The sequence below is a fragment of the Lottia gigantea genome (assembly GCF_000327385.1).
Source record: "Lottia gigantea unplaced genomic scaffold LOTGIsca_28, whole genome shotgun sequence".
Classification (NCBI taxonomy): Eukaryota; Metazoa; Mollusca; class Gastropoda; family Lottiidae; genus Lottia; species Lottia gigantea.
The window spans coordinates 2,462,155-2,488,566 of NW_008708898.1; the positions used below are offsets into that span (position 1 = coordinate 2,462,155).

Below are 26,412 nucleotides of genomic sequence, written 5' to 3' on the forward strand. Positions count from 1 at the left end.
CGTGCTGTACTTAAGTCTGTTAAGTCTCTATGAGAGGATATGAAATTCATCTCACCTGTGCTGTATATAGGTCAATCCATTGAAGATGATTTATATTTACAGGCCTACCCTTTACTATATATAATCTTATGTAGGACTAGGCTACTTTCATACTTGAATGACCACAAAAATTTTCTTGATGTTATGTACATATAGGCCTATATATAATATAGATTTGATAATTTATGCATTTGATCAGACGGGATGATATGATATATACTTACTAAGAGGTGGCCAATTATTGCAGTTTACTCTCAGGTCCTTAGCATTTCAATCCCGGCATAGGTCGAGATAATACCTTCGGATTTTTCAACCCGGTTTCCCCCTGTCAGTGATGCAGGTAAGAGGGGCTGACATGGAAAAAGCGTCTAGTCGTTCGGATGGGACAATAAACCGAGGCCCCGTGTGCTACAGGCTGTGCACGTTAAAGATCCCTCGACAGTTGGAAATCGAAAATGAGCAGGCTAATGTCGCTGTCCTAGCAAAATTTCCCTCAATGCACCCTGCATGGCGTTGCCCGTCTTCATTAGCCCACATGGTGCAGAAAAGCAGGACGTAAAACTCCATTCATTTCATTTCAGGTCCTTAGCAAAGTATAGTAGGTATTAGGGGATGAAAGATTATACCGGGCCTGGAATCAGACTTTTTCTTACCTTATGAGGACTCGGAACCCACCGCACCAAATCGCCTTGCAAGACAAGAATCCAATTCGATACCGACTGAGCTATTCCACTGATGTCATGAGAAATCCTCTATTCCAATTTCCCAAAATTTAATTATCTCTTAGATTGTTCCAAGAACGTCCTTTCCAAGTAACTGTAATTGTTTAAAATGGCTATGTCCTTAATGTTTAGAAGTCATTTTCTAGAGAATAATTATATGATATGAAATGATTCAATTCACAGAAAGACACGTATACATGAGAACGGAAACTTAACGTAGGCGCGTAGGCCTATTAAGTTGTTTAAAATATGTCTCTTAAATGATATAATATATTTCATGATAAAAGCATAGGCCTTGCTTTACTTCTAATTAATGTAAGTTTGACCTTACCCTTATTTTGAAAACTGTAATATTCCAGTTAAAAAGATTTGATATATACTTACAGGTGTAATGGGTAGGCTTCACAAACAGATTATGCGTTAGAATATTTTATATAAGTAACACAACATAAAAAGTTTAAATCATAATCCTAAAAAATACCATTTTGTATTCAATCAAATTGTTAGAAATAAAAAGAATGTTTATAAATCGTGATGACCCAACCCATTAAAGTCAGTTTGAATATTCGGCATTATAACATTTATATGGTTAGACAGATTTCCATTGATTGATTTAAATGAATGCAAATATATTGCATACGCCTATATGGTTTACTATTATGAATGAACATATTGAAAATACGATTACATTCAAATTATTTTATCATTTTGCACAGTGAAAGAATGACCTGTGCCCCTGGGAAAATTTTGTGGCCCCTCAACCTATGCTTTCTAGAAACGCCCCCATATGTCACGATGCCATGGTTACTTTTCCATTTGAACCGACATCATAACGAAAATATAAAACATGATAAATTTAGAAGTCTGATTTTAGTTATCAAAATATTCAAAAGTCTAAGGATGTATTTGTAAATGTTATAACATCATTTTACATTTACGAATAAACCAAGATTTGCATATTACCTCCTGCATAAAATCATATAACTGTAAATAGACTTCATAACCGGACTGATATTCAGTAAAATATTGAGATTGTTATCCAGACTGTACATACATGGACATTTATGATTGGTTAAAACTTAAATTATATGCAATATAAGAAAATAATGATATGATAAAGAATACATGATAATTCATTAGAATCACAAATTAATCAAATAATGAAACCCATCTTTAAATGGCAAACGAAGCTGCCTCACATTTCAAACGGTTTTTGCAAACTACAACTCTTTTAATATGCCTGATGAAGTCAGGCTCATCATTTCATATTGAAGTTGTCATAGTGGAAAAGAAAGAAATAGTTAGTATGCTGATATATATTATGTAAGATTAATATTTTCTGTAACAAGACCATTGTACTTAAGGCACAAAAGTTGCTAGTTTGACAGTTTAATGTCTTTATCACACTCTCCTCATTTTATGTCTGAAGACTCCAATTCATATTCATATTCGTCGTCTGTACATAATAATATAGGAATAAATATGTATAAGTAAATGAAATAACTTACGTGTTTTCTGATATGAACGACTGTGACTTTATGTGAGACGACGCTATGACTCACAATATTTATTACTTTCGACCTATCATCGAGTCGAGCTCTTATCTTTATTAACGGATATGTATATACCAAACTTCCTGATGGAGTATACAGACAGCCTTTATTTTCTTTATGTACTTTCTTATTCATTTTGAGTATTATTACTGTAATTTGAGCTATTTCTATTGTTATACTTCACAAACCATAAAATACACTTCAGTTCTTAAAGTTATAACAATAAGTCATTTTGATAAATTGAGGAACAATTCAAAATGACGAACCGGACTAAGATCTTAATTTTCGTGGTCTGTCAGCAACCCTTTGATTTTCATAACCTGTATCTTCCTGGTAATTGCATTTTATTTGACAGGTAAACTGGTGAATATCCGGATTCATCTATATTCTCGAAAACTTCCTTTCTCTAACAAAAATCCTTACGAAGTTCATTAAGAGTCATCAGAAAAGTTCTGAGTTTATCATTCTCCAAGAATAACACATTAAAGCATCTGTCATTAAAATGCAGATATCCAGATATGGTATATGATAAAAGTGTCCAGTATCAACTCCGTCCAGTTACTCCGACACAAAATTGCACTGTTCGGCAAATGACCAATTCAATTCTGACACTGGTCAAGCAAATGGCTAATTGTGTAAGATTATTTTGTTTATTGACTTATTGAAAAATACTTTCTATTTTTGGTTACTTCAAAGCTCAAACAAATTTGTTAGGCCTGTTAACTAGTCATTTGTTTTCATGTAAATCAAAGAATCGAACGTGTGTTAAACATTTATTTAAGACAAAAGTTTTAATTGTTTTGGAGCAACGGGGGTTATTTTAGACATCTCTCTTCACAATTTTGTCACGCAACGCTTGATAAGTTTGTTCAAAGTACATAATACAAGGGTATTCGAAGTGATGTATTGATTCTATTCAAATAGTATCAAAGGTTACGTTTTTGATATTTTGTGACTTTCTGGTGAAAAGGTCGTCTCTCTGTAATCGGGTTATTGCTCGATATCTTGCTCCGATTAAATACATCCATCTTATATGGTTGTCTTTTATTTATATTTCTTTCATTATACCCCTCCCCCATAAGCGTATAAGTAAAAAATAATAAGTAAAAATATCAGACAAAACCCCGAAACAAAGAAAAATACAAGCAAAATTCCGCCCTCCCAACAGGCCTTCGGCCCGTACTCCTAAGATTTCCCCAGCAGACAGCAATTTGACTGCCGTTAAAAACCAACGTTTTATCTTTTATAACTCAATACTAGAAGTGGGGGCCACGGTGGCTCAGTGATTTAGACGCTAATCTGAAGGTCCAGGGTTCAATTCCGGCATAGATAATACCATCGGACTTTTCCACCCGGTTTCCCCCTGTCAGTGACGCAGGTAAGAGGGGCTGACATGGAAAAAGCGTCTAGTCGTTCGGATGGGACAATACACCGAGGCCCCGTGTGCTAAAGGCTGTGCACGTTAAAGATCCCTTGACAGTTGGAAATCGACAAAGAGCAGGCTAATGCCGCTGTACTGGAAAACATTCATTAGCCATATGGTGCAGAAAAGTAGGACGTAAAACTCATTTCAATACTAGACGTTGCATCGTATAGATGTCCTACATCATTATGTGATACGTTTTCGCATTCTCTGATTTTAGAAAAGCTTTTGATATATGAAGTTCCGTTGCTTTTTAAAGGCCTGCTAAAAACTGTTGATCTATACTGTTGCCATCGCATTAAGTACATGTTTGTCAAGTCAAGAAGTAATGTATTGAAGTACATGTTTGTCAAGAAGTATTGTTTTGTATTGAAGTACATGTATTGAGCAACGGACATAATTACCTGACCCATAAATCTTAAATACAGGGCCAAGGACTGTCGCTTCAAGATAAAGTAACAAAAGTATGCTTTTATTGTTCTGTGACTGACAGAGTGCAAATATAGGCTATCATGTCTGATTGAAAGATTACAATTGTAACGATCGATTTAATAGACTGAAATAATCGTTAAATCTATCTTTTATTATCTCCCCCTTTTATACCACTCTCTATAGAAGAGGTGTTGTCATGGTGTGTGGACGCTATAGCATACCTGAGTTGACAGTAAGGATTGCCCTGGTGAGTATATTATACCTATTTTTCTATTATTCAATTGTTATCAATATAATATACTAAACTATCAATATAATACACATTTTCACTCGTTAATTCGGAACTCGTTTTGTTATTATAAAAACTACTCGGGAAATAAACATGAGTATATTGTTGAGATTTCACTTATGATACTATATATATTTAACATAGATGTCATTTTCATTGACCTACTTACAGCTTATTAAACTAGATATTGAATGACAATTTAGCACAATGATTTCCCAAAATATGCATCGCGTTTACAGATAGTTTTAACAGTGTGAATCGCACTGTAGGAATTGTATTCCGTTATTTATGTTATCTGGAGTAATTTATTTTGCTTTGTCTGATAATAGTCGCCATAAACAGGTTTTTTAGTAGGCCATGGTTATGAGGGAATTTCGGATTATAGAGAAGAGAAACCTATCACACTTTAAACATTTAGAATTAAATTGTATTTTTGGCAAATCCAAACTTTTCTTTTCGTTTCTCTCACCTGACCTTAACCCATTAACAGTGGGCATCATTGTTACGATTACTTTTACCTGGATTATACGAAACAGTTGCCTTCGCTTTTTGAGCTAGTTTGGGGTAACTTTAAGATGAACATCGCACTTTAAAAATAACACACAGAAATTACATTGAATAACAGGCAACTAATAAAGATAGCGCTAAGTTGAATGATGTGCCTCAATTAAAACACTGGACTGGTCTAAGTCAAGGGACAATAGTTCTCCTCAGTCATGAGAAGATATGCACATACTTTTTGATATTCCTGATATGTTTATAAAACAGGCATTTACCTCTACAAGACTATGTAAAGGTGCATATCAATTCAGTTTCGTTTTAGCACCTCAATTTTAATGTTCTTATTACGTTCTTACATGCTGAGTGGTGTGAGTTCCCCGTGACTATTGTCTGTGCTCTGCTTGGCCCCTCCACCTTATAATTCGTAGAGACGCCAATGAATCAATTAAGTTACCTGTGGCCAGGGGTCACTACTAACTACACTTAATATCATTTCCTGATGTGGCCTTCTTCATCAATCCAGTAAGGTGACATACAGTAGGACCTACCCTGAGAGTCTGTCACCTACAGTTGAATACCGATCCAATTAACACCTTTTTTGAGCTGCCATAGTAATTAGTTAACGATCAGATCATTAAATTCAATTATTAATAGTGTTTGTCTAACTGTCAATTTACACGCAATCTGAATTTGTTTCTGTGGTAAAATCAATGACAAAATGGATTAAGAAGGGGCTATTTTATACGTACAGGTATAAATGATGTATGGCATTAGGATGAATAGAAAACCATACCCCTGTGACCTGCTCTTTTCATAACTTTGAAACTAGCGTTTGTTATCCACAGTGAAAAAAGCTGAAAAAATGCCAGAAATTCATTTGATCAATAATGTCACAACAGCAGAGAAAGTTATATATCGTATCCTAGAAGATGAACCTATAGTGGGATTTGCATGTAAAGGAATTGAGATTGGGCCCCATGGTGAGTACCTACCTCTCAGCCAACAAATACTGAGCATTGCGAAAAGAGAACATAAAAACATATCGGCGCTAAAGTTCTTTTTGAAACAAAAAGACAAGTGAATAACACAACATGTTTAACTCAACGAAAGTAGCCTTTCAGAAACTTGTTTTTTGGACCATTATGTCTTCTCAGCATTTAAATTATCACAACTGATGCTACTGGAAATCAACTAGTTCAACTCGACAAATGGCAATTATTTAGCCGGTGAATGTAACTGGGGTTTTAATGAATGAAGAAACCATTGAATTATGGTGAATTATTTATTGAAGTATATATATATTATTTTGATGTTTCAGGGACAATAACTCTAATAGCTATATCGACACCTAGCGGCGATGTATATATATTTGATATTCGAGCAGACCAGAATATTCTTTTAAATGGTGGATTGGTTAGATTAATAGAATCTGTAGATAATGTAAAGGTATATCCCATAGATCTGGAACACTAGTCAGCAATTAACGACTAATAGGCCTAGATGTGTAAACTCGAGCACTTCCTTTTGCTTCGATCACATAGTTGATAATATCTAGAACTCATTAGGTTTCAAGTTTGATATTGTGTCAGATTTCCATCTAACTGCCGTTGGCCTTTTCATTTAACTTTGAGGAAAAGAAAATACAAAATGCTCACATTACAAAATACAGTCGTTTATAGTTTGAATCACGAGCCACCATCTTGCAAAAGGTTGCAAACGAGTTGGTTTCAGTATATATCTTTTTAGAGAAACTCTTACCAGGAGTAAGAATTCCAGAGTGATTTACACTTATGAATGTTTGCATGATAGAAACTGTCAGTGTAGTACTGTTACTGTAGCTTTGACTTACAAAGTTAGATTCCATTCTGATTTTACCTGCCACTATGTTAAATCCATACTTTTGCGCTTAATTTTTTCCCGTCTTGATAGTTGAAGTTTCTGTATGTTTTAGGTCATGCACTCTAGTCAGTTACAGGCATCATGCCTGTTTAAACAGTTTAAAGTTCGACTGAAACAAGTTTTTGATACACAGGTAGGTATGACAACATCGATAACATGATTTCACAAATGATTTCCAATCCAATGTATCCCCTATCTTAGATGTACATATTACATTTAAGACCCATGACATACACAGTGGTCATCGGTCTGACTGTATTTGGCAATTCTCAGCTTTTATAAAGCTGTATGTCGCGGAGCTGTATATAAAAACATTCACGGTATACCATTTCACCGAACTTCAGTTTTGAGGCTTTCACTTAATTTCATGTTTAATTTTTTGTTCAGGAGAAGTATGGAGATGTAATGGTTAAAAGAGGTTTACCTAGACGGTTATTGAGTCTTCCAGCATTATTAGAGAGATATAATATAGACTATTATAAACCTACAGCAAAATTACAGGTGAGAGGCTGGACAAAGTGAGAGAAAGAGTACCAATATATTAAACGTGTTTCAATAACTAAGATGTTCTTTTGAAGGACGTTTGGCAAGAACAACGGAACTGGCACACTTCTTCCATTTCCAACTACCGAGACACATTGACATCCTGCAGGACAAAAGAACAATGCATTATCAGAAAGATTAGAAACTATTAACATCTCTGCCCCTGCAGTTTGAGTTGGATCGACAGTGCAAACAATGTCAGTATCACAGGCTTCTAACGTCCCGTTTTATTGAAGCCGATTCTCTAGCATAAATATAATAGAAACGGACGACATTTCTATTGTCCGTTGTCCGATGCTGGTCCTTCAATGGCTCTTTTTCAAGAACCTTTTTATACTTTGAACAGAGATTGTTACGAGAAGATCGAAATGTTTGGTCGCGCCGTCCTTTAACCAAAGATATTTTGAATACTGCTGCCAGTGAAGTTCTTCCCTTAGTACCTAGTCTTTACGTAACTTTATTCAGGTAAATATTGAAAAAGTGAAACTTCAGTCCTAATGCCTACTTGATGTGTCGGAAACGGAGCCCATGCAGATCCTATATCAAAAAAGGAAATGCCAAAACGGCATTAACCACTCGTTATGTTTTTTCTATGTTCTGGAATCCGGAACTGAAATGTTCAAACAAGAACAGATGGTCCCGATAGAATCTTTCGCAGTTGCAATGAATCTATTTTTCGATTTCAGATGTTTAGGTCTTCACGAAAGCCAACCTGAGAATAATTCAAATTCTGGAGATAAGAGAGAATCTGCACCAATAACACCAGTTAGCACACCACGCACACTTCCGGTTGTTCATACAAGAGCGAACAACCCATTGAAATTACCCACCAACTATTTACATATTCATGTAACACCATAGACCATGATATTCATTATTCTGATACATTTTCTTACTAATTTAGTCAGCATAGAATAGTCATTCCTCAGGTCCGCTCGGGATCGCCTTCAGATGTTGCTTGTAAAAGGAAAAGTAACGACCCGATTTCGTTCAGTTAATATATTTCATGCTTCGTGCTACCACATCAAATGCTTATAGCTTCTTCTTCTTCTTGTTGGTGGATGGTGTCCGCTTCGGAAAAATTCCATATCGCAGACGTTGAGTAGGGCTTGCTTATAGCACGCATTTTTAACTTAAATATAACAAGCACCTTTTCTGCGTCGTCGGTGTTCTTTGATCAGAGTCTATTGTAAGGATACTTTCTATAAGTCTTCGATAACTGCCTTGATTGGTTGGGCTCCTGCTTCCATATATTTCAGATGCAGATCCTTCGACGATCACGATTTTTCTCTTCAGTATTATACATTATATGTGCATCATTGTTATTATTTGTTATGTTGTTACCATTCAATAAAATATGTATTTCTAACAACCAGTTCTATTTTTAATGTCGGTGTGGTGGCGAGAAAGCAAAGATCTTAATCAAATAATTGAACAGGAATATCCCTTTAATTCTTGTAAGCAACAAATAAAAATAAAGGTCGGTCCTATTTTAACTTATTTCATAGTCTGTTGCCCGGTGGCTCAACTGGACAAATGAGAGTCCATAGACTTAAGTGGGTTGGGACCCCACCCCGAGAATTTTTTTTAACATATTATGCTCTTCTGCATTCTGAGAACTCTTTGTTCGCCAATTTAATGCCTGTTAACGGCAGATATCTTAGGGTTGCCCATGGACTTGGTTCAACCATTCCCTATGATAGTTGAGTCACTGCTGTTGCCATTATCCAACGTGAAAACTGAAAAGATCGAAAAACAGAATTATCTATGCCTATCCATTGTTCGAGGATGGTTGATCATGTTCCATACCGATCATGACAGCCACTGCTGTGTAACGTTTTACAAGAGATACTCTAGAAGCACTGGCTAAGGTCACAAATAGATACTATAGATTTCGGAATTGGAATACATCAATATGATAAGAAATTACCTAATTACAACATAAACAAATAATTCAAAAATGCAAAGCGATTGATGATGTAACATTTAAGTTTTTTCGCCGGTTAAAACAATTCTTACGAAAAGTGGTCACAACGCGTTTCTGAAGTGCTGATTTCTACGGATTATCAAGCCTATTAATACATTCGGTAATCATTAATAAGCAGTGAAAATAGTGCCCATTTTGTGGAATTGTACAACCATTTCTTTATAAATTCGCTATCATTAGTAGCAATGAGTGGTTACGTTTTATTCGAAACGGAAGCGGAAAAGCGAATCACGTGATCAAGTATGGCGAGTGATGGAAATGTTGATATCGAAACCAGGAACCGCATCAATATTTTAATGACATGCCGCTTTTGACAGGTGGCTGAGGAGATGAATTTCTTGGAACAACCAAGAAGAAACAAGAAGGATGAAGAAATTATCAAGTTCGGGCACCGAGACAAAACCAGACGTTGATAAAGCAAAGAGAGTTTATAAGTAATCATTTTTTTGACATTTGATTCGCTACAAATTTCTCTTCACATTGATGAAGTTTCTTGGACATTGAATTGAATATGGTTTGCTTTCAAATCCTCTAAAAATATTATTTTTTGTTTTCGGTTGATACATTTCACTTGTGTATTAGGGATATTGATTTACACAGTTCCATTTTCAGTCAGACACCTGTGCTGTGCTGATGTTGGCCTTACACAAACTGGATGATGTTGACATTGTCTTTCCGTACAGTGGTGTAACCTATTTTCGTGGATATAAGGATTCAACACCGAATTTCGTCAAAGTTGAAAAAACGAAAAAAAAATTTATGTCTTAGATGTTTCCTCAGATACTCTACAAAATAATTAAAATTGGTTTATTTCGATTTTCTTTATGAATCCTTCACTTTGACCCATATTTTATGAGCAACCAACTCGGCAACGGCGGCAGGATGCGTCACCTATTTTCGTGTACAATGTTTGATCTATAAATAAGTTGAGAAAAACACGTTGTATAGATACTGGGTGGTATAATTAACTTCTTAGTATTTATCTTTAATATCAATTCATTATAACTAGTGACAATTCCTTCAAAGAAGCACGATTTAAAAAAAAATAGCGACTGACAAAATAAGATACGTAGCTTGATTTATTGCTAAAAGTCACTGAAACAACATAAAAATATGGTCCACTTTGTGTTCCATAGAAATTTTCTGCTGACACAGAATCCGCTAGTTGATCACATGACTTCATTCGTTGGACTACATTCTAGCAGACGACACTTGGAATTCCAATTAGCGCTTGGGATTATAAGGAAATTCGGCCGATAAAAAATGGTGACGTTTGGTAATAAGTGAAATCCGCCATTTTGTATTTGTCAAAGTATACATTATTACACTTTACCTTGCTTGAAACTACTGGATTCATTCTACTAGCTGATATTGTAGAGAAAACCCATGTTTATCAAAACAAACTAATGCAGAGGTGCGCAAGGTCGCTCATGTAAATTATTAATCCTTTCCGGAAATCCGGCATTTAAGGCCCCAGTAAACATTATGACTAGAGCAGCTCTTTACATAACTCTTTGATAAAAAAACAAATTTGAATATGAAAGTGGTATGCTGCATACATCGCAATCACACAGATTCCTTTACTATGTTAGTATGTTTAACAAATTGATAAAGTGCAATAAAGCATGTATTTGTTTTGTTTTTTCATTATAGGTATGCCCTGGATGCAATCAAAAAATTAGATGATATAACAAAGCAGAAGAAGGCTTACAGGGAGGTTTTTTCCCAGGAAAGTGTTGGACTTAGAAATAAGTAAGTTAGTGCAAAAATGTTTTTATACTCGTTCATAAGTTTTAATTTTAGCTATAGCTGTTTGAATATGAACTTAACAACTTTTAAAATGAAAGTGATAGAAATGACAATTTGTATCATGAATTTTTACATTGAAGTGTACTATTGTAGATTAAAGGAATATTGTGAGAGGTTAATGTTCTACAATCCATCTGAATATGGTAGAAAAGCTGAAGAAGTTTTATGGAGAAAAGTCTTCTATGAAATAATTCAAGTTGTCAAACAGAACAAGAAGGTAATTATTGCTACTCTATGATAGAATTATGCTTACAACATGAAATTGATTTAACTATTTTATTGACAATATCTATGAAATCAGGGAACATTGGGATTTAATAAGTTTGATGTACCCTAAGAAAAAAGTTTATAGTCCCCAAATTTTTTCTCAGAGCCATGGGAATTTTGCATCTATGGCACTTAATCATTATCAACCCTGACAGTTACATGAGGCTGTTACCACATCTGATTAAAATGATGAATTCTCCTGCATTGGTCATGCATTGCATTGATATCCACTTAGACATCATTTAGTTTGTTACTTTTTCAACTACTGTTTTTGTTTTCAGCATTTACGCCCACATAGTTCATTACAGACAGCATACAGATCTCATTTAGCATCAGCATGGGGTTATTATCAACATTTACTGTTTAAATTACAACAAGAATTCTCTCTACAGTTAGCAGGAATATTAGACTTCCATATTGTAATAGATTCTAAGAGATGTAAGCTACTTATACATGTTATGATATTCTGTATTTTTCAGTTGGCTTTATTAAAATGTGTTATATTATATATATTTCATTTTTGGATGGTTTATAATGAAACGTCAATTGTAAAGACATTTTGTTCTGCATTTCATACATTCTGCAACTTACCTTTGATAGTAACATGTGTTATTTCTTTCCCAATTGTGTATTAATATTGTTATCTATTTTAGTAAAGAAATTAACAAGTCCTAACAATAAAAAGGTCTCTCAGCAAGTTTTAGAATGGGCTATGAAAGCCTGTCATAGATGTTTAATATGTTTAGGAGATATAGGTGAGCAAGCTTATTTATTGATTTATTTTGAACAAAATGCTAATGTACATAATCTCAAGTCATATGATGCTTTGGAAATACAAGCAAGATGTAAGAAATTTGAAATATGACAGACATGTTGTTTGGAAATGGAGGTTATTATAAAGATGATAAGTCAGATTCTTTTCAAATATTATGGGTTCATCTAACAAATGATTGATTATTTTTTAAGCTCGATATCAACAAGATTTTGACCATGGTGTCAGTGGTTCTATAGCAGAAAGATATTATTATCAAGCTTTAATTTTATTACCTGAATTAGGTAGGTTGTTCTCTTTTAACTTACATAGCTTCCAAGTCTCTTAGTATGAGTCTTATAGTTTATGATAGCTTTACTAAAATTATCTCCAAAAACTGTAATGGAAAGAATGAATGGCAACAAATTGAAACAGTGAACATAATACAGTCTATGACAGTTTATGTGTCTTACAATGTTTTTTTTTACTTCTTTCTTGCATTTATGATGGATTTCTTGAAATATTTATTTTTATTTGACAGGAATGCCACATAATCAACTAGGAACACTATCAGGATCAAGATACTATAATACAGAGGCTGCTTATCATTATATTAGATGGTATGTTTCACATTATGATATTATGACCAAATTTGATCAAACAGAAACCTTGCGTAAGAAAGTGTGTGACTTCATTTAAACAGCAGGTGGCAATTTATTACTTTTTACTCCAATTCTACTTTTATTTTATTTGCAATCTTATGTGAAATTATCATGACCTCATCATGTGCTAAGTGTTGGACAGTTATCTTGATATTGGTTCAATTTCAAGTATTTGAACTAAAGATACTGTATGGTACAGTAAATTACCTAAAGTTATAATCATCAAACATGTTATATCATTTCTTTTATTTTTATTTTCAGTTTATCGAGTGAGAAACCATTTGATGGGGCATTAGGAAATTTAAAGAAATTATTTGAGAAGAACAATAAAAGATATGATGAATTATCACAGCTCAATCTTAATGATCTCAAACCTGATGAAAAAAGGTATGTGTTAGGTTTCTAGCAGGATTATGTTTCTCTTGTACTGATCAGACTGATAAGACTAGTTTCCAAAACCAGACCATACAAAACTAAAATGGACAAATGGCATCTTTAAGTGTTTCCTTTTCCTATTCACAATTTTTGTCGTTGTTCTTTTGAAATTCTCATTGATTGATAATTATATTTTCAGATTAAAAGATATCAGAATGTTTTTTGTAAGATTTCTGCATCTTTTAGAAATTCTCCTAGAACCTTCGAAATCGTAAGTGTATTTTATTTTTATGTTAATAAAACACAGAGTACCAACATTTCCCTTTTTGTATGACAAATCATTGTCAAAGCCTGAAAGAAAACAAAATAATTAATCAGTTTTGTAATTCTAGAGTTAGTATTATTTTAGAAATATTAGAATTGGGTATAAGTGAAGCTTTTTGCAATATCTGAGATTTTTGGGGTCATTTTTTTAGTACTTCAAAGACTTTTTAAGCATTATCATTCTTTGTATTTTATTTTTTGTTGTTAAATTTCCAGTATAGAGAATAGTGAGATGCAGGAAGTTTGTCAAGAAACATTAAAGAATTTTGACCGGTGTATGTTTTATGAACCTGGGGCCTATACTAATGAAGAATATGTAACATTAGAACAGTTACAGTATCTAGATGATGATATTGTATTTAAATTAGTTGTTACATGTATATGTACAATACACCTTCTACAACAAAATGGTATGTAGTTTTCATTTAATGTCTAATGCTCAGTTCACACCAGCGGCGCTTTGATCGCGCTTTAAAGCGGTACCAAAGCGTAACAAAGCTTGACTAAAGCGCCAGGGTCGTAATAGATTGTTGGAAAGCTTTGAGCAAAGATGGATATTCGGCAAGAGCGCCAAAAAATTTTGAACTGTTTAAAAATTTTGGGCGCTCTGTCACGAATTGATTAAAGCGCCGAGAACGTATCAAAGCTTAACAAAGTTCAGCAAAGCTTGACTCAAAGCGTAGGAAAGCTTAACAGAGCTTTATTCAAAGCGGGGAACCCATTCTTCACGGTCTGTCACCACTTGATCAAAAGCGGCATGAAATCGGCCATTTCGAAATTTTCTAATGAGTAACAGAGCTTAACAATGCACAACAGAGCTTGATAATCGTATCAGAGCGTGATTTAAAGCGTCATAACCGCATCAAAGCTTAATAAAGCTTATCAAAGTGTGATTTAAAGCGTAACACGGCCTGATCAAATCGGGAAATAATTCGTCCCCAAAGCGTAACCAATTCGTATCAGAGCTTATCAGAGCGTAGAGATCGTGTTATTTTAGGAAAAGTAAACAAAAAATGATGGCGCTTTGCTCGCTGATTTAAAGCGCAGCATTCGCTGTTGGTGTGAACTAGGCATTATAAGTTGTATTGTCTTATTTTCTTTCTCTAATAATGCTTCCAATTATTTTCTCACTATCTTTGAGAATTCCCACATGGCTTCATGTTTTAAGATTCAAAGATTCAGGTCATTGTCAGTGCCTGTCATACTATTTCTAGCTGAGATTGAAGACTTGTACTTATCCTTATGGCTCTATTATCTTTCAGGATCTAGACAAGTAGCAGCTGCCATAGCTTTCCTATTAGCTATATTCTCTCATATATTAAATCATGTAGTTATCAGAGTACAAACAGCTTTAGATGAGAAAGAAAATCCTAATAAAATACTTCAAACTAGCCAGTTAGGTAAGTACGTACTGATATAAGATTTGTTAAATAATCAGAGGTTGTCCAATACAGAGTTGAAAGATATATGTGGCACAGTCAAAAAAAGTTTCGTTTCTGGATCAAAGTATCAAAGCAAATACTGTCATATTTTGACCTCATATTTGCATAGATGTAAGAGATCTTTTCACCAATAGTTAGCTTTCAAATAATACAGAAATAATAAGCGTTATTGCTTTTTCTGGTCCACCCAATGTTTGTATGAGGCATGTTACTTCCAGACTTTGTCTGGTGATGCCGCAATTTTCAAAGTATATAAATGAAATGTCATAAAGAATGACATTGGTTGATGGATGTAATCAAAGCTATTGTTTGTATTATTATTCTGGTTCTCCATCCTGTTTCTTTGGAGTGTAACATGTCAGAATGAACTCAATTCCAAAGACCCATTATGACTTCATAGATTCGTTCACAGCATTGTTTGAATTTGTTCACAGATGATTCCTCTACAGAGAATGATGATTCTGATGACAATAAAACACAAACGGAATCTGAGAAAACTAATGAGAATTCACCCAATATAGAGAAATCAGGTGGCAATAAAAAGGTGAGTTTGATTGCCTTAATTTGCTAGCTATGTTTACTTACCTTCTTCATTAGATAGTTAGTTGATTACATACTTTTCTGTATCATTTGTGGTGGATGGCTGGTAATTCTTTGGTTCAACACAGGTTGATGTTAGACTTCACAACAAATTTGACCAAGTATCATTGTAATGTAATAATACCCAATGTTTGTATGTTTGCCGCAATTTTCAAAGTATACATTAGTAAGGACTGATAAACTGTTGAAACGATATGAAGATCTAGTTTATTAGTCACAGTCATAAAAGATTGTATTTAATATATACTATTTTTATTGATGTGTTTCTGTGTTTTATAGAAAAGTAAGAGTAGATTAAGGAATATAAGAAGACGGAGGAGAAGAAAGAACAGTGACAGTAGTGAAGTGTCAGATTTATCTGAAGCCTCAGATCTTAGTGAAGGTGAATATTAATATAAATATATCTACTAAATTAGACTGTTGCTTTGCTTCTTTCATAGCTGATCAATTAATCTCATAAGGAGAGATGCTATCATTATTTTTTGTAAATATGTGACGATTCAACAATACTTACCTCTTTTTTGTTATGAATCCATCTGTATTTTTGGTTTTAAAGTTGACATGTATTATGGACTGAAAATAATTTCTTTTCCTTCATTTGATGGAATGATGTTAAATTTTAAATACAGCCTAAATGCAATTATTCTCATCCTGAGCAAAACTATGTAAGTTATCTGACAATTTGATGCTCATTTTTCAGGGGTCAATGATGACAGTTTTATATCCGATGAGTCTGAAGAAGATTTAGTCAGTTATTTTGATCATGATTCAGACTCGGATCTATCAGAAGGTCTGATGAATAGTCAGGAGATCAAACAAGACTTGACAACCAAGACTAACATGGAGGGAGATAACTCTAATCATAAGACGTCTGCTGGAGATTCGAGTAGTAATAATTCATGGTCAGATACGACACCTGATAATCTTGCACATTTCTCATCTAAACTCTTCTCAGCTTCCACGTTTTTAGGCCAAAATATAGAATCTGGAAATCGTAATGATGAAATTGATAAAGCAGAATATGAGAATTACCGTGATGTTATTCAAGGAAAGAAAGATGTCTCTATTCCCCCTGGTAAGATAATAATTGTATCTTAATCTTTTTAGTACAAAATCGGCATGACAATCACATAAATGAGATAAATTTGATCATAAATTATTCACATTATTGACTGTTTTGATAAATAAAGGATATCCCTACCCCGAAAAACAGAATGAATCTAGGCTAGTTGTTATGATTCATTAAATGTTTCTAAAGTGTAAGAAATTACTCAATTAAATTATTTCCATATTCTCAAAGTCTACTAGGCAATCCATTATTCTATTCCGAATTGTGTTATTCTATTGTGTTTAAGTGTCACACTTTCCTGTTTTTTTTTTTTATCTTTTAGGATTTTCTACATCTAGTGAAGCTAAACATGTGGCTGATATCACCAACAAGCTAGCTAATTATATCATAGAGACTGATACAGAAGTTAGTTTAATACCAACAGATACAGGTACCTTTAAAACTTCAGTATATTCTAGTCATTTCACAACCGAAATTTAGGAATTAAAGGGATTGTAAAGAGGTTTTGTATGCTAATTGGGGACACTGATTGCAAGAACCTTTGACGTTTGAGAATTGAGAATACACATCAATTTTTAAGGAAACCTCTTTACATTACCTTTCAGAGTTTTACTAAAAAAAGTCTGGTTAGTGTAAATTTGTTTAATTTTTTTTTTCAATATTTAGATACAGCCTGTACATTAACAGATGAAACTGATGCTCCAGAGAACAGTTCTACCAGTGATGAAGAAAGGTAAGGTGCTTCTCTTTCTTATCAGTAATGGTTTCTGCTCTTTCAGGCACTCTTTGACATTTTGATGATCCTAGATGGTATAGCAACAGATAATCAACCATTTTCATCAGATTATTTGATATGCTTATATTTATTACAATCTAATTTTTTGAGCTCAGCTACAATTATCACCCTTTCAAGCATGGCAGATCATGTTATCCTTACTGAACCCCTAATCCTGCTCTAATTTGTTGACAAATGAGTTTTTAAACTCATTGCTTTATGAGGGAGGCCACAAAACTTAATCATATTAAGTATAATGATGATTTCATCAGAAGTTGATAATCCTATATATTACAGGCCTGAAGCCAACCACCAAAGAATTCAGAACATACTAGATGTATTAAATTCAGAAGGATTATTACCCACAGTAAAGCTCATGTCTGATTGGATGAAATGTCATTCTCATATCATAGATACCTGTGCTCAGGTAGGCTATATTACTTACTTCCATAGAAAACATATTAAGTTGAACTTTTGTAATCAAAAAATCATTTGCAAAAATTAAGACATTAAGGTCAAGAACACCAATAATAATTGTTACAATCATTACCAAGATCTTTGATTAGTTGCAATCGATGCAGTCATAATATCTCGATTTTTTAAACTTCATTTGATCATTCCTTGTTTGACAAACTATGTGGTATACAAGTAAACTGCTTTTTGTTTTGAATTTCAGAGTTCACACTCATTATGGTGTAGATTGTCAGTTTTATTAAATTTTTTGCCTAAAGAACGACAGCTTGTTGAACACGGTGAGTGACCTTTCAATGTAGTAAAACTTATCTTGCAAAGGAATTGGGCAGTATCCTAAGATGTCTATTTTTATCAACATAGGTAGATTCTAATCAATAAGAGTTTTAGTCCACCCTATTTTAAAAAATGTGTTAAATTATGGATGCTGCTGAAATGATAAAATGGTCAGCAAGGAAACTAAAATATCAAAACATGTCTGTTTCAGACCAGTGTTGGTTCAGTGGATTACAGAAAGTTATACTAGACATTCATTCACAAGACTGGAAACAAGTGTATCCACTGAAAGAAGATTATAATTTATGTCAGTTACCTCCCTTAGTAGATGTTCAGGCTGGGATAAATTATGTGATGAAAACGAGGGCCAGTCTAACTGAGATACAAGAGGTTAGTTCACATTCGTATTAAAATGGGGAAAACCAATAGAGGCTGTCATATTGCTCTACCTTTGATTTTGCTATCCCAAAAATACATCAATACATAACATGCTTTTATTGGATAAAATAACTTCATTAAAACAGGATCCATTTGAATCTAAATCTAATTTTGATGAGATTGGACTTCAAATACGATGCAGGAATTCTAATTCTTAAGTTGCTTTTGATCTCATTCTTTCAGACCTTCTTACGAATTGCATCTTTACGACAATTTGGTCATTATCTGTCATCAATAGAGTGTGTAGAGTTCAACTATAAACCTGAGGAAGCCATGTTTTTTGGTCCATCTGTAAATAGCAATGAAGAAGAAACAGAGAAAGCTGCTCAAGATAGAATGGTGAGTTATCTCCCTTACACTGCATTTTAAACCAAAAGTTAATTTGGAAACTCATTCCAATACAACCTGGTAGAAGATTTCTTAATTGTCTTAAATTTAAGAATGTTAGCTGCCTAAAGACTAGTATTATTCTGGCCTTATGGTATTAGATGAGATTTATGTTATATCATATTGAAACATTGTTAGAGGGTTGTCATGATACATTCTTCTTGGGCATACATTTTGGTGCTTGTGTTATAATCTTTACGCACAAAATGGCAGAAATTTGTTGACTTGATATTTGTCATTTTTGAAATAGGTTAGTCAGATGAGCTTGTTATAGGGACTTCCAAAACGACATCAAACCTGTAATAAACTTCCTATCTTTGTATAATGAAAACTTTTTCCCCCCAGTTGCACATTATATAAAGTATGAATGATATAAGAGTGGAAAATAATATGTTAATTAAGAGGAATTTTACAACGGGAAATATGTTAGAAACCTAAAAACAACAGCTTTGCAATTGCTTTGCACCAAATGATAATCGTCAAAATATCTGCCTGAGGCTTGGTGAAAGTGAAAGTAAAAAAAAAATACTATAAGCTAGGAATATAGCTTTTTAAAAACCATATTTTTTCCAGATGGTAATATTTGATTCTTAAATTTTTAACATGACATCACTTCCTTTCATTTGTTATGGAATGTTACCGAAACCAACAAAAAACATGAAAACTTGTGAGGCAATAATATTAGTTTTCACTTAGTTTTCTAACTTGTACAACAGTCTTATCTAACTTACTTGTTATTCTGTATAAAAAATATAAAAAATTGGTTTTAAAGGTTTTTCTAAGATTGTGTTCAAAATAGACAGAAGTAAGTGATGTGTGAAACAGCCAAATATTTAGTGACTAATGTGAAATGATAATACCAATGCCTTTGTTCTGTTTGAAACTTAAGTTGTAGTCTAGAACAATGAGACTCTAAGCTGTATGATGTAGTCACATATGCCGAGTATAACAAAACAGCTCTGGTTTCTAATTATCAGACTGAGGGCTGATATGATGCTGGTGAATTAATCAGGGATATCAAATACCATATCCCCCTTTTTCTGTCGGTCAAATTACACATAAGTGTCAATCAAGTATGCAAATTATACCATTTGATGAATTCAAGCATTGATTGGTCAGAAATTACAGCCAATCAAATTAGTGAGTTTAAAGATTGAAATTACTGTGGCAGGTTATTATTAGTTTACAAAGCAGGAGAGCTCTAATTCCTCTGACAGGCCTGTTGTTCATCTAAACACAACTAATGAAGGATCTATTTTTAGAATGACATATTTATGACTATTTGTAACAAATGGCAACTATGTAATTATTGCAACTGTTAATTAATTGATTTCTGAATAATTTATTGAGATGACATGAAATATAATGATTTACCAACTCTTTGCCTGATTGATGAAATCAGCTTTGAATAGCTTAAAATGAAAGTACATTCTACTAAAATACATACCAGTTCACATATATAGTTAGTAATTTATCTACAGTGTGTTCTCATATTGTCAATAAAGAGAAGGAAAGAGTTATCAATTTGTTTCAATTAGTTCAATTCAGAATTATTACATGCAGTAATTACTTTAAATGACAATGCTTTAAAGTTTAAAAAAAAATATTAATTATAACAAGATATTCAATGAATAGTGCTGTACTTTAGTTTAAACCTCGCATATACTGATAGCTCAGCAGCCCCGTCGCTAGGAATGAATTGGTTTTTGTACAAAGACACTAAATGAATCAATCTCTGCTGATCTGAAGAAAGTTTTGTTGGAGTTTAATTCTCACTTGCTGGGGCCCAGCCCCCATGGACCCCACCCTAACGACGGGCTGTATCTCAGTCTGTATCTTTGTCTCTTCAACATGTGTGGCATTACTTTCATATTTCTACTGTGTTTCACTCTATAGCAGGTAAACTTCATATTAGGCTCATATTTGGGACTAAGTTAATATTCATGATGTTGCATGGTATTCAAACCAAACAATCAACACTCTTCTACATATATTTATTTCTAAAGTCTGTTTTTTGAAAAAATTAAAATGCTTGAAATTCGTGAATATTATTATCAATGATTGCATGCAAGGTGGTTTTCATTGGTTAAAATAGAATTGATCAAATTAGTAAAAATTCTTTTTGGATAAAGTGATGCATGGTCCCATTTACTTTATAATAAGGGAGTTGGGTTATGTTATCTTATGCTATTAAGTGCCGTTGTTCAGTGTTTCATGAGTCGACATGGTATCAGCTCTTAACTCTCTCTCAAAAGTTTTAGTCAACTGACAGTAGTTTGTTAACCAAAATATATTGATTGTTAACTCTGAATACACAAAATGTAAAGAGAGAACATATGGCTAACATTTTATACTGATTAAGCTTCATATAAAATTACACTGGAAACATTCTGTCTTCTCTTTATAACTCCCACATGAAAGATAGAAGGAAACTTGACAAAAATGTTGGCAATTGTTCTCTTAGTCTGGTGTGGTTTGTCGACATCAAAAACTATTTATGTCAATGACTAAAAGAATTACATCTGTATAAACAATTTGTTTCACTTTTCAAGTGAATTATGTTTTTCTGTGTTTTTATTGTAAACATGCATATCAATTATAAATGCTTGAAATTTAAAAGCCCTGCTTGTAATGAATTTCTATAAATACAGACTCTTTTTATCTGGAGGTGCTAAAAGATTGGTGGAATATTTTGATAGGTGATTGAGTTATGGTAAAATAATAGAGGTATATTATTTCTAGATGATTTATATCTTTTTGAAGGAGGCCGAAAACTGTGTGAATATTATTCCAAGAATTTCTAATACATTTGTTAATATGCAGAGTATGTCATTGAGCTCATAATTGATTTATGAATAATATTTTACTAGGATAATTTTCAAATGATATTTACATGACACTTTCATCTTTTAATTGCCGTTTCCTGTTATATTTAACATTGTTTTATTGAATATGTTATATGGTTGGCCAATGGAGGAATGAATAATAGCATAGTGAATATAATTATATTAACAGTGGATGTTTAGGATATAAATGACAGTAAATGTCCTCTTCCAGCAGATTCTCATGTCACAATATAGATAGTTGTTGGTTAATGTAGAAGTTGGTCGTTGGATCTGGATCAATTGGGTGGTTGGTTTGGTGGTTTGGAATGGGAGTATAAATATATGTATTATTGCTGTGGTGGTGATGAAAAAGTATTAGTTAGGTTGGACAATGACTTAATAATGATCCTAATAAAGTTAATTTCTGTTTATTAAATGGTAAATTATGGTGAAAAATATTAATCTCACATTTATTTAACAATTAAATATTTTATAAAACATTTAAATGCATTTTATTCATCAATTCAGACAAACCTGGCTAATTTGGTTTAATCAACATCCCTCATTTAACCATTATCATGACTTGCCATGTAGGTAAAATGAATATCTATGTGTTTATGTTATATTTTGTATACTAGTTGAGTTTACTGTAAAAACTGTGTGTTATTTGATGTTATTGAGGTATATTTGGTTTGTTATTTTTGGCAAACAACTCAATGTCTATTCATATGATGGGGATAAATTTCTACACTAGATATATTAAGAAAATATTTAGAAATGTAAGATAATATGTGAGTAGATTATGTTTAGTTTTGGGTGGGTAAAAATAAGATGAAGTTTATATTGATGGAGATGATAAGGTTATGATGTAAGTTAGGTCATGTCATGTGATATTTATTCTGATTCAATACTAATTGGTAAATATCTTTTTAGGTGGCTTTTTTATTATTTAACTTGTCAATATGCAATGAAGTTAGTCACTTCTATTATCTTTAAATGACATTAGAAAGTAGAATGTACACTAGACACTAGAAATTTAATCATTATTATGGATATACTATTATTGTAATTCTGTTTAAGCTCGATAGATATTTCTGTATGGGAAATGAAATGTTACTAAATTAAAGAAAGGAGAAGGTATATCCAGAATAGTGTTGTTATTTACAATTCCTCAAAGTAGAATTTTACTAGTAATAGAACATTTTGTTATTTTGATTGAAACCAAATGTCATGGATTTCTTTATAATAATTTATTTGTGGATTCTTTGTCCACAGCATTTAGTGTTATTTTGTATATTTCTCAGGTTTTTAATATGTATTTGTCATTATATATTACAGAGAGAAGATGATAGAAGAAGAAATCAGTTAATGAAAGATATGGCTCAACTTAGACTACAAGTAAATTAACATATTGTTATGATTATTATAATAATTGTCTACAGAGATATTGAAGCATGGGCAATATGAAGCAACAATAAATTGGTTATCATTGGATCTGATTTGTTCATAAATTGAGTTTTAATTTTGATAGCATACTATTCTTGATTTTTATACTAGTATTGTAAATATCCAAATAGTGCAGAAATTGAAAGTAAATTACATTGTATTTATGTGCATTGTCAAATAAAATATTTTGAATTTTGCCTTTTAGCCTGATCTTGTCTGATTAGCAAATAAATATGAATCAACAGCCTGATTTAAAGCCAGTTTTCATAATTGACTTAAGATGGCTTAAACATTAAAATCGTCCAATGAATTTAGTCCTTATTCTGAGTGAAATTTATAATTAAGAATGATATTTGATTATGTTGTAGGATGAAGTAAACCAGTTGGAAGGATCGTTACAATCTCCAGATCAACCAACATTTCCTCCTTATATCATACCAGATACTACCACACTGTGTACATCATTACAATATATTAAACAATTAACACAGCTAGGATGCAGTATCATTATAATACCTCTCTCTGGTTAGTATATATTCAATGATATCGCTCTATGTATTTCTTAATCATGTTTTCATAACTTATTTTCAAGGTTTCGCTAAGACATATTTTATAGAGAATTTCATTATATGGATAAAGATTGTAGACACCTATTCACATTTGTTTATCAAAATAACTATTGTTTCCTGCTGTTTCAACTGATTTTATGAAAATATGAAATCGTATTGATATTTAAGTATAAATTGAAAGTAGAGTGCTTGCCTTTGTCATTGAAAATGGAAAACTCTGTTGCTTTAGTTTTAAAACAATTCATACAATGAGTAAATATTTTTTGGTATATTCCCCTACCAGTATTTATATAAGCAACAAAACAAACAGTATTTGATTGTGATCTTGCATTTTTTCTATCAATATTTGTAGTGATTGATGGTTTAGATTATATCAAGAAAGAAAACAGTAAGTCAAGGGAAGCAATTAGATGGTTAGAGATGGAATTCAAAAGAGGAAATAGGTTAGTTCACTTTAATAATATAAGGTCTGATATAGGGGTAACATGAATGTCCAAATACTCCTGTGTGCCCAGAAGAAATTGTCAATACATTCATCGTGACTTGTATCATTTGCAACTATCTATACAATAATGTATTCCAAAACCGTAAGCATGATCACTCTGGTCCATATTTGCTATCCTTGGTTTCCGTAATATTTAATTTTGATTAATAATTAGGTATATCAGAGCTCAGAAAGGTCAAGAAACAGTTCATGGTGTTAATGTTAGAAGTTTGAAGAAAAGTAAAAGAGATATTTGGTATGTTAAATCTTTAATGTAGAGATCTAGCAACAGTTCACTCAGTTAAAAAATCAGGAAGGTATCACCCCCTTCACCTGTGAACTGTAGGGCTACTAGCAGTGTGTAGACTGACTTGTCTTAGCTACATAATGTTCAGATAATTTTAGTCTTAAACATGATCTGTACAACACATGCTTACTCAACAGATTTGTCCACTTGGCAACTCATTTTCAGAGTCTATAGTTAACAATACTAATGTGATGATTATATTGCAATGTGCTCTCTACACCTTATTATCTGTTAAGTTTCCTTGTATATTACAGGTGTTTATTAGAGCTGTCTGGATGTGCCCAGTATTTTGCTAGGCAGACAGGATGTATATCAAATGGTAAACTGGTGACTGTGATATTAGGACAAACAATGAACACTGATAATTTGCCTCAAACTGTGAATCAAGTTATAACAACTACTCAACAACAAGGTAAGGTGACAGTTTTCCAGATATTACAGTATTGCTAATAATTGATGATTATATTAACAGATTATTAGCACAAGTTAAAAACAGGATTTTAAAACAGTTTGATACACACATACGAAACCACATTCCTGACCTAGTTAATATACTTGGATCATACTTCTTGAAAAACGTGGCTCAAATTAAACTACCGTCACTGTTCTAAAGAGGAAACGTGAGGTTCTTTTTAAGACAAAGTAAAACAAAAGTAGTATCTTAATTTCATTTCAACAGTTTGCATCAAACCAATGTTGTTTGAGTGAATTACCTGATGAATCCTAGTTTATAAAATGAAGCAAAAAATCTATTGTTGAATCTGACTTTCAGTCTGTGGATGCCACCATTTTAATTAATCACAGACCATTTTGTGATTTTGCTGATTCAAATTTACGCATAAATTCTATAGCATTGTATACATGCAGCCAATGAAAAATATAAGTATACTACCAGTTATTTGAATGCTTAATGATTTTGACCATTCAAAAAATTTCACAAAGTTAGTCTGCTGTAATTATTGAAATGCAGTCAACTAAGCTTGTGCCTGTAGTTTTTATGTAAGAATCAACTTTCATTCCAATTTCAGAGTTTCCCAATGAAATAGATCAATTTTAGTGGGTAAATTCATTACAAATATATTTGATTATATGGTAATCAGGGGTGTATTTAAATCAGATGATACATGTATATTTCTCTTACAGGAGTTTGTTTTGAAAATATCAAAGACTTCATACAGAAATGGAAAGATGTATTCAAAAATAGCGGCTGAAGAATCTGGTTGATCTAGTATGGTTTATCATATCTAATCATCATGCAGAATAATTCAGAATGATGGTCGTGGCGTCTAAAATCAACTATCAACAGAATGACGAAGGGATCTCCAGCACTTTCTAACAGTAACAGATTCACTCTTTTATCTTGAAGATAATAAATGAATGAGTACTAAAAGGAAGAAATCTAAAAAGCTTGAGAACAGAAAATTGCCAATTCTATTCCGGTTAACATATACAGACGACAAATGTGAGATGCAATTCCCTGTGAAATTTGAATTTTCAATGTTGACATTCTGCCAAAGGTTTACAAGAGATAATGACCTAGGTTTGCTACACATTGTAAGTAGTAATGACCTAGGTTTGCTATACATTGTAAGTAGTAATGACCAGGGTTTGATATACATAAGTAGTAATGACCTAGGTTTACTTACTTGTAAGTAGTAATGACCTAGGTTTGCTATACATTGTAAGTAGAAATGACCTAGATTTGCTGTACATTTTGAACAATAATGACCTAGTTTTGCAAACATTG

The 26,412-nt window shown here is 32.8% G+C and overlaps 2 protein-coding genes across 2 annotated transcripts; both read left to right on the forward strand.

The window, feature by feature from the left end:
* Positions 1–5,821: 5,821 nt before the first annotated feature.
* Positions 5,822–8,262, forward strand: LOTGIDRAFT_161292 (hypothetical protein; the record flags this gene model as incomplete). Its single annotated transcript, XM_009056615.1, has 6 exons — positions 5,822–5,939; positions 6,278–6,405; positions 6,911–6,991; positions 7,246–7,359; positions 7,748–7,866; positions 8,088–8,262. 6 exons carry the CDS (start codon positions 5,822–5,824, stop codon positions 8,260–8,262), a joined length of 735 nt encoding a protein of 244 aa, XP_009054863.1.
* Positions 8,263–9,637: 1,375 nt separating this feature from the next.
* Positions 9,638–25,876, forward strand: LOTGIDRAFT_232390 (hypothetical protein; the record flags this gene model as incomplete). Its single annotated transcript, XM_009056616.1, has 26 exons — positions 9,638–9,822; positions 11,042–11,140; positions 11,291–11,414; positions 11,746–11,902; positions 12,118–12,219; positions 12,431–12,520; positions 12,757–12,835; positions 13,139–13,264; positions 13,452–13,523; positions 13,793–13,986; positions 14,839–14,976; positions 15,453–15,562; positions 15,898–16,000; positions 16,319–16,693; positions 17,010–17,117; positions 17,354–17,420; positions 17,760–17,889; positions 18,139–18,214; positions 18,421–18,599; positions 18,831–18,986; positions 23,198–23,257; positions 23,674–23,830; positions 24,227–24,317; positions 24,534–24,614; positions 24,920–25,077; positions 25,809–25,876. The coding sequence occupies exons 1-26, from the start codon at positions 9,755–9,757 to the stop codon at positions 25,874–25,876; spliced, it is 3,168 nt and encodes a 1,055-aa protein (XP_009054864.1). The 5' UTR covers positions 9,638–9,754.
* Positions 25,877–26,412: the final 536 nt, after the last annotated feature.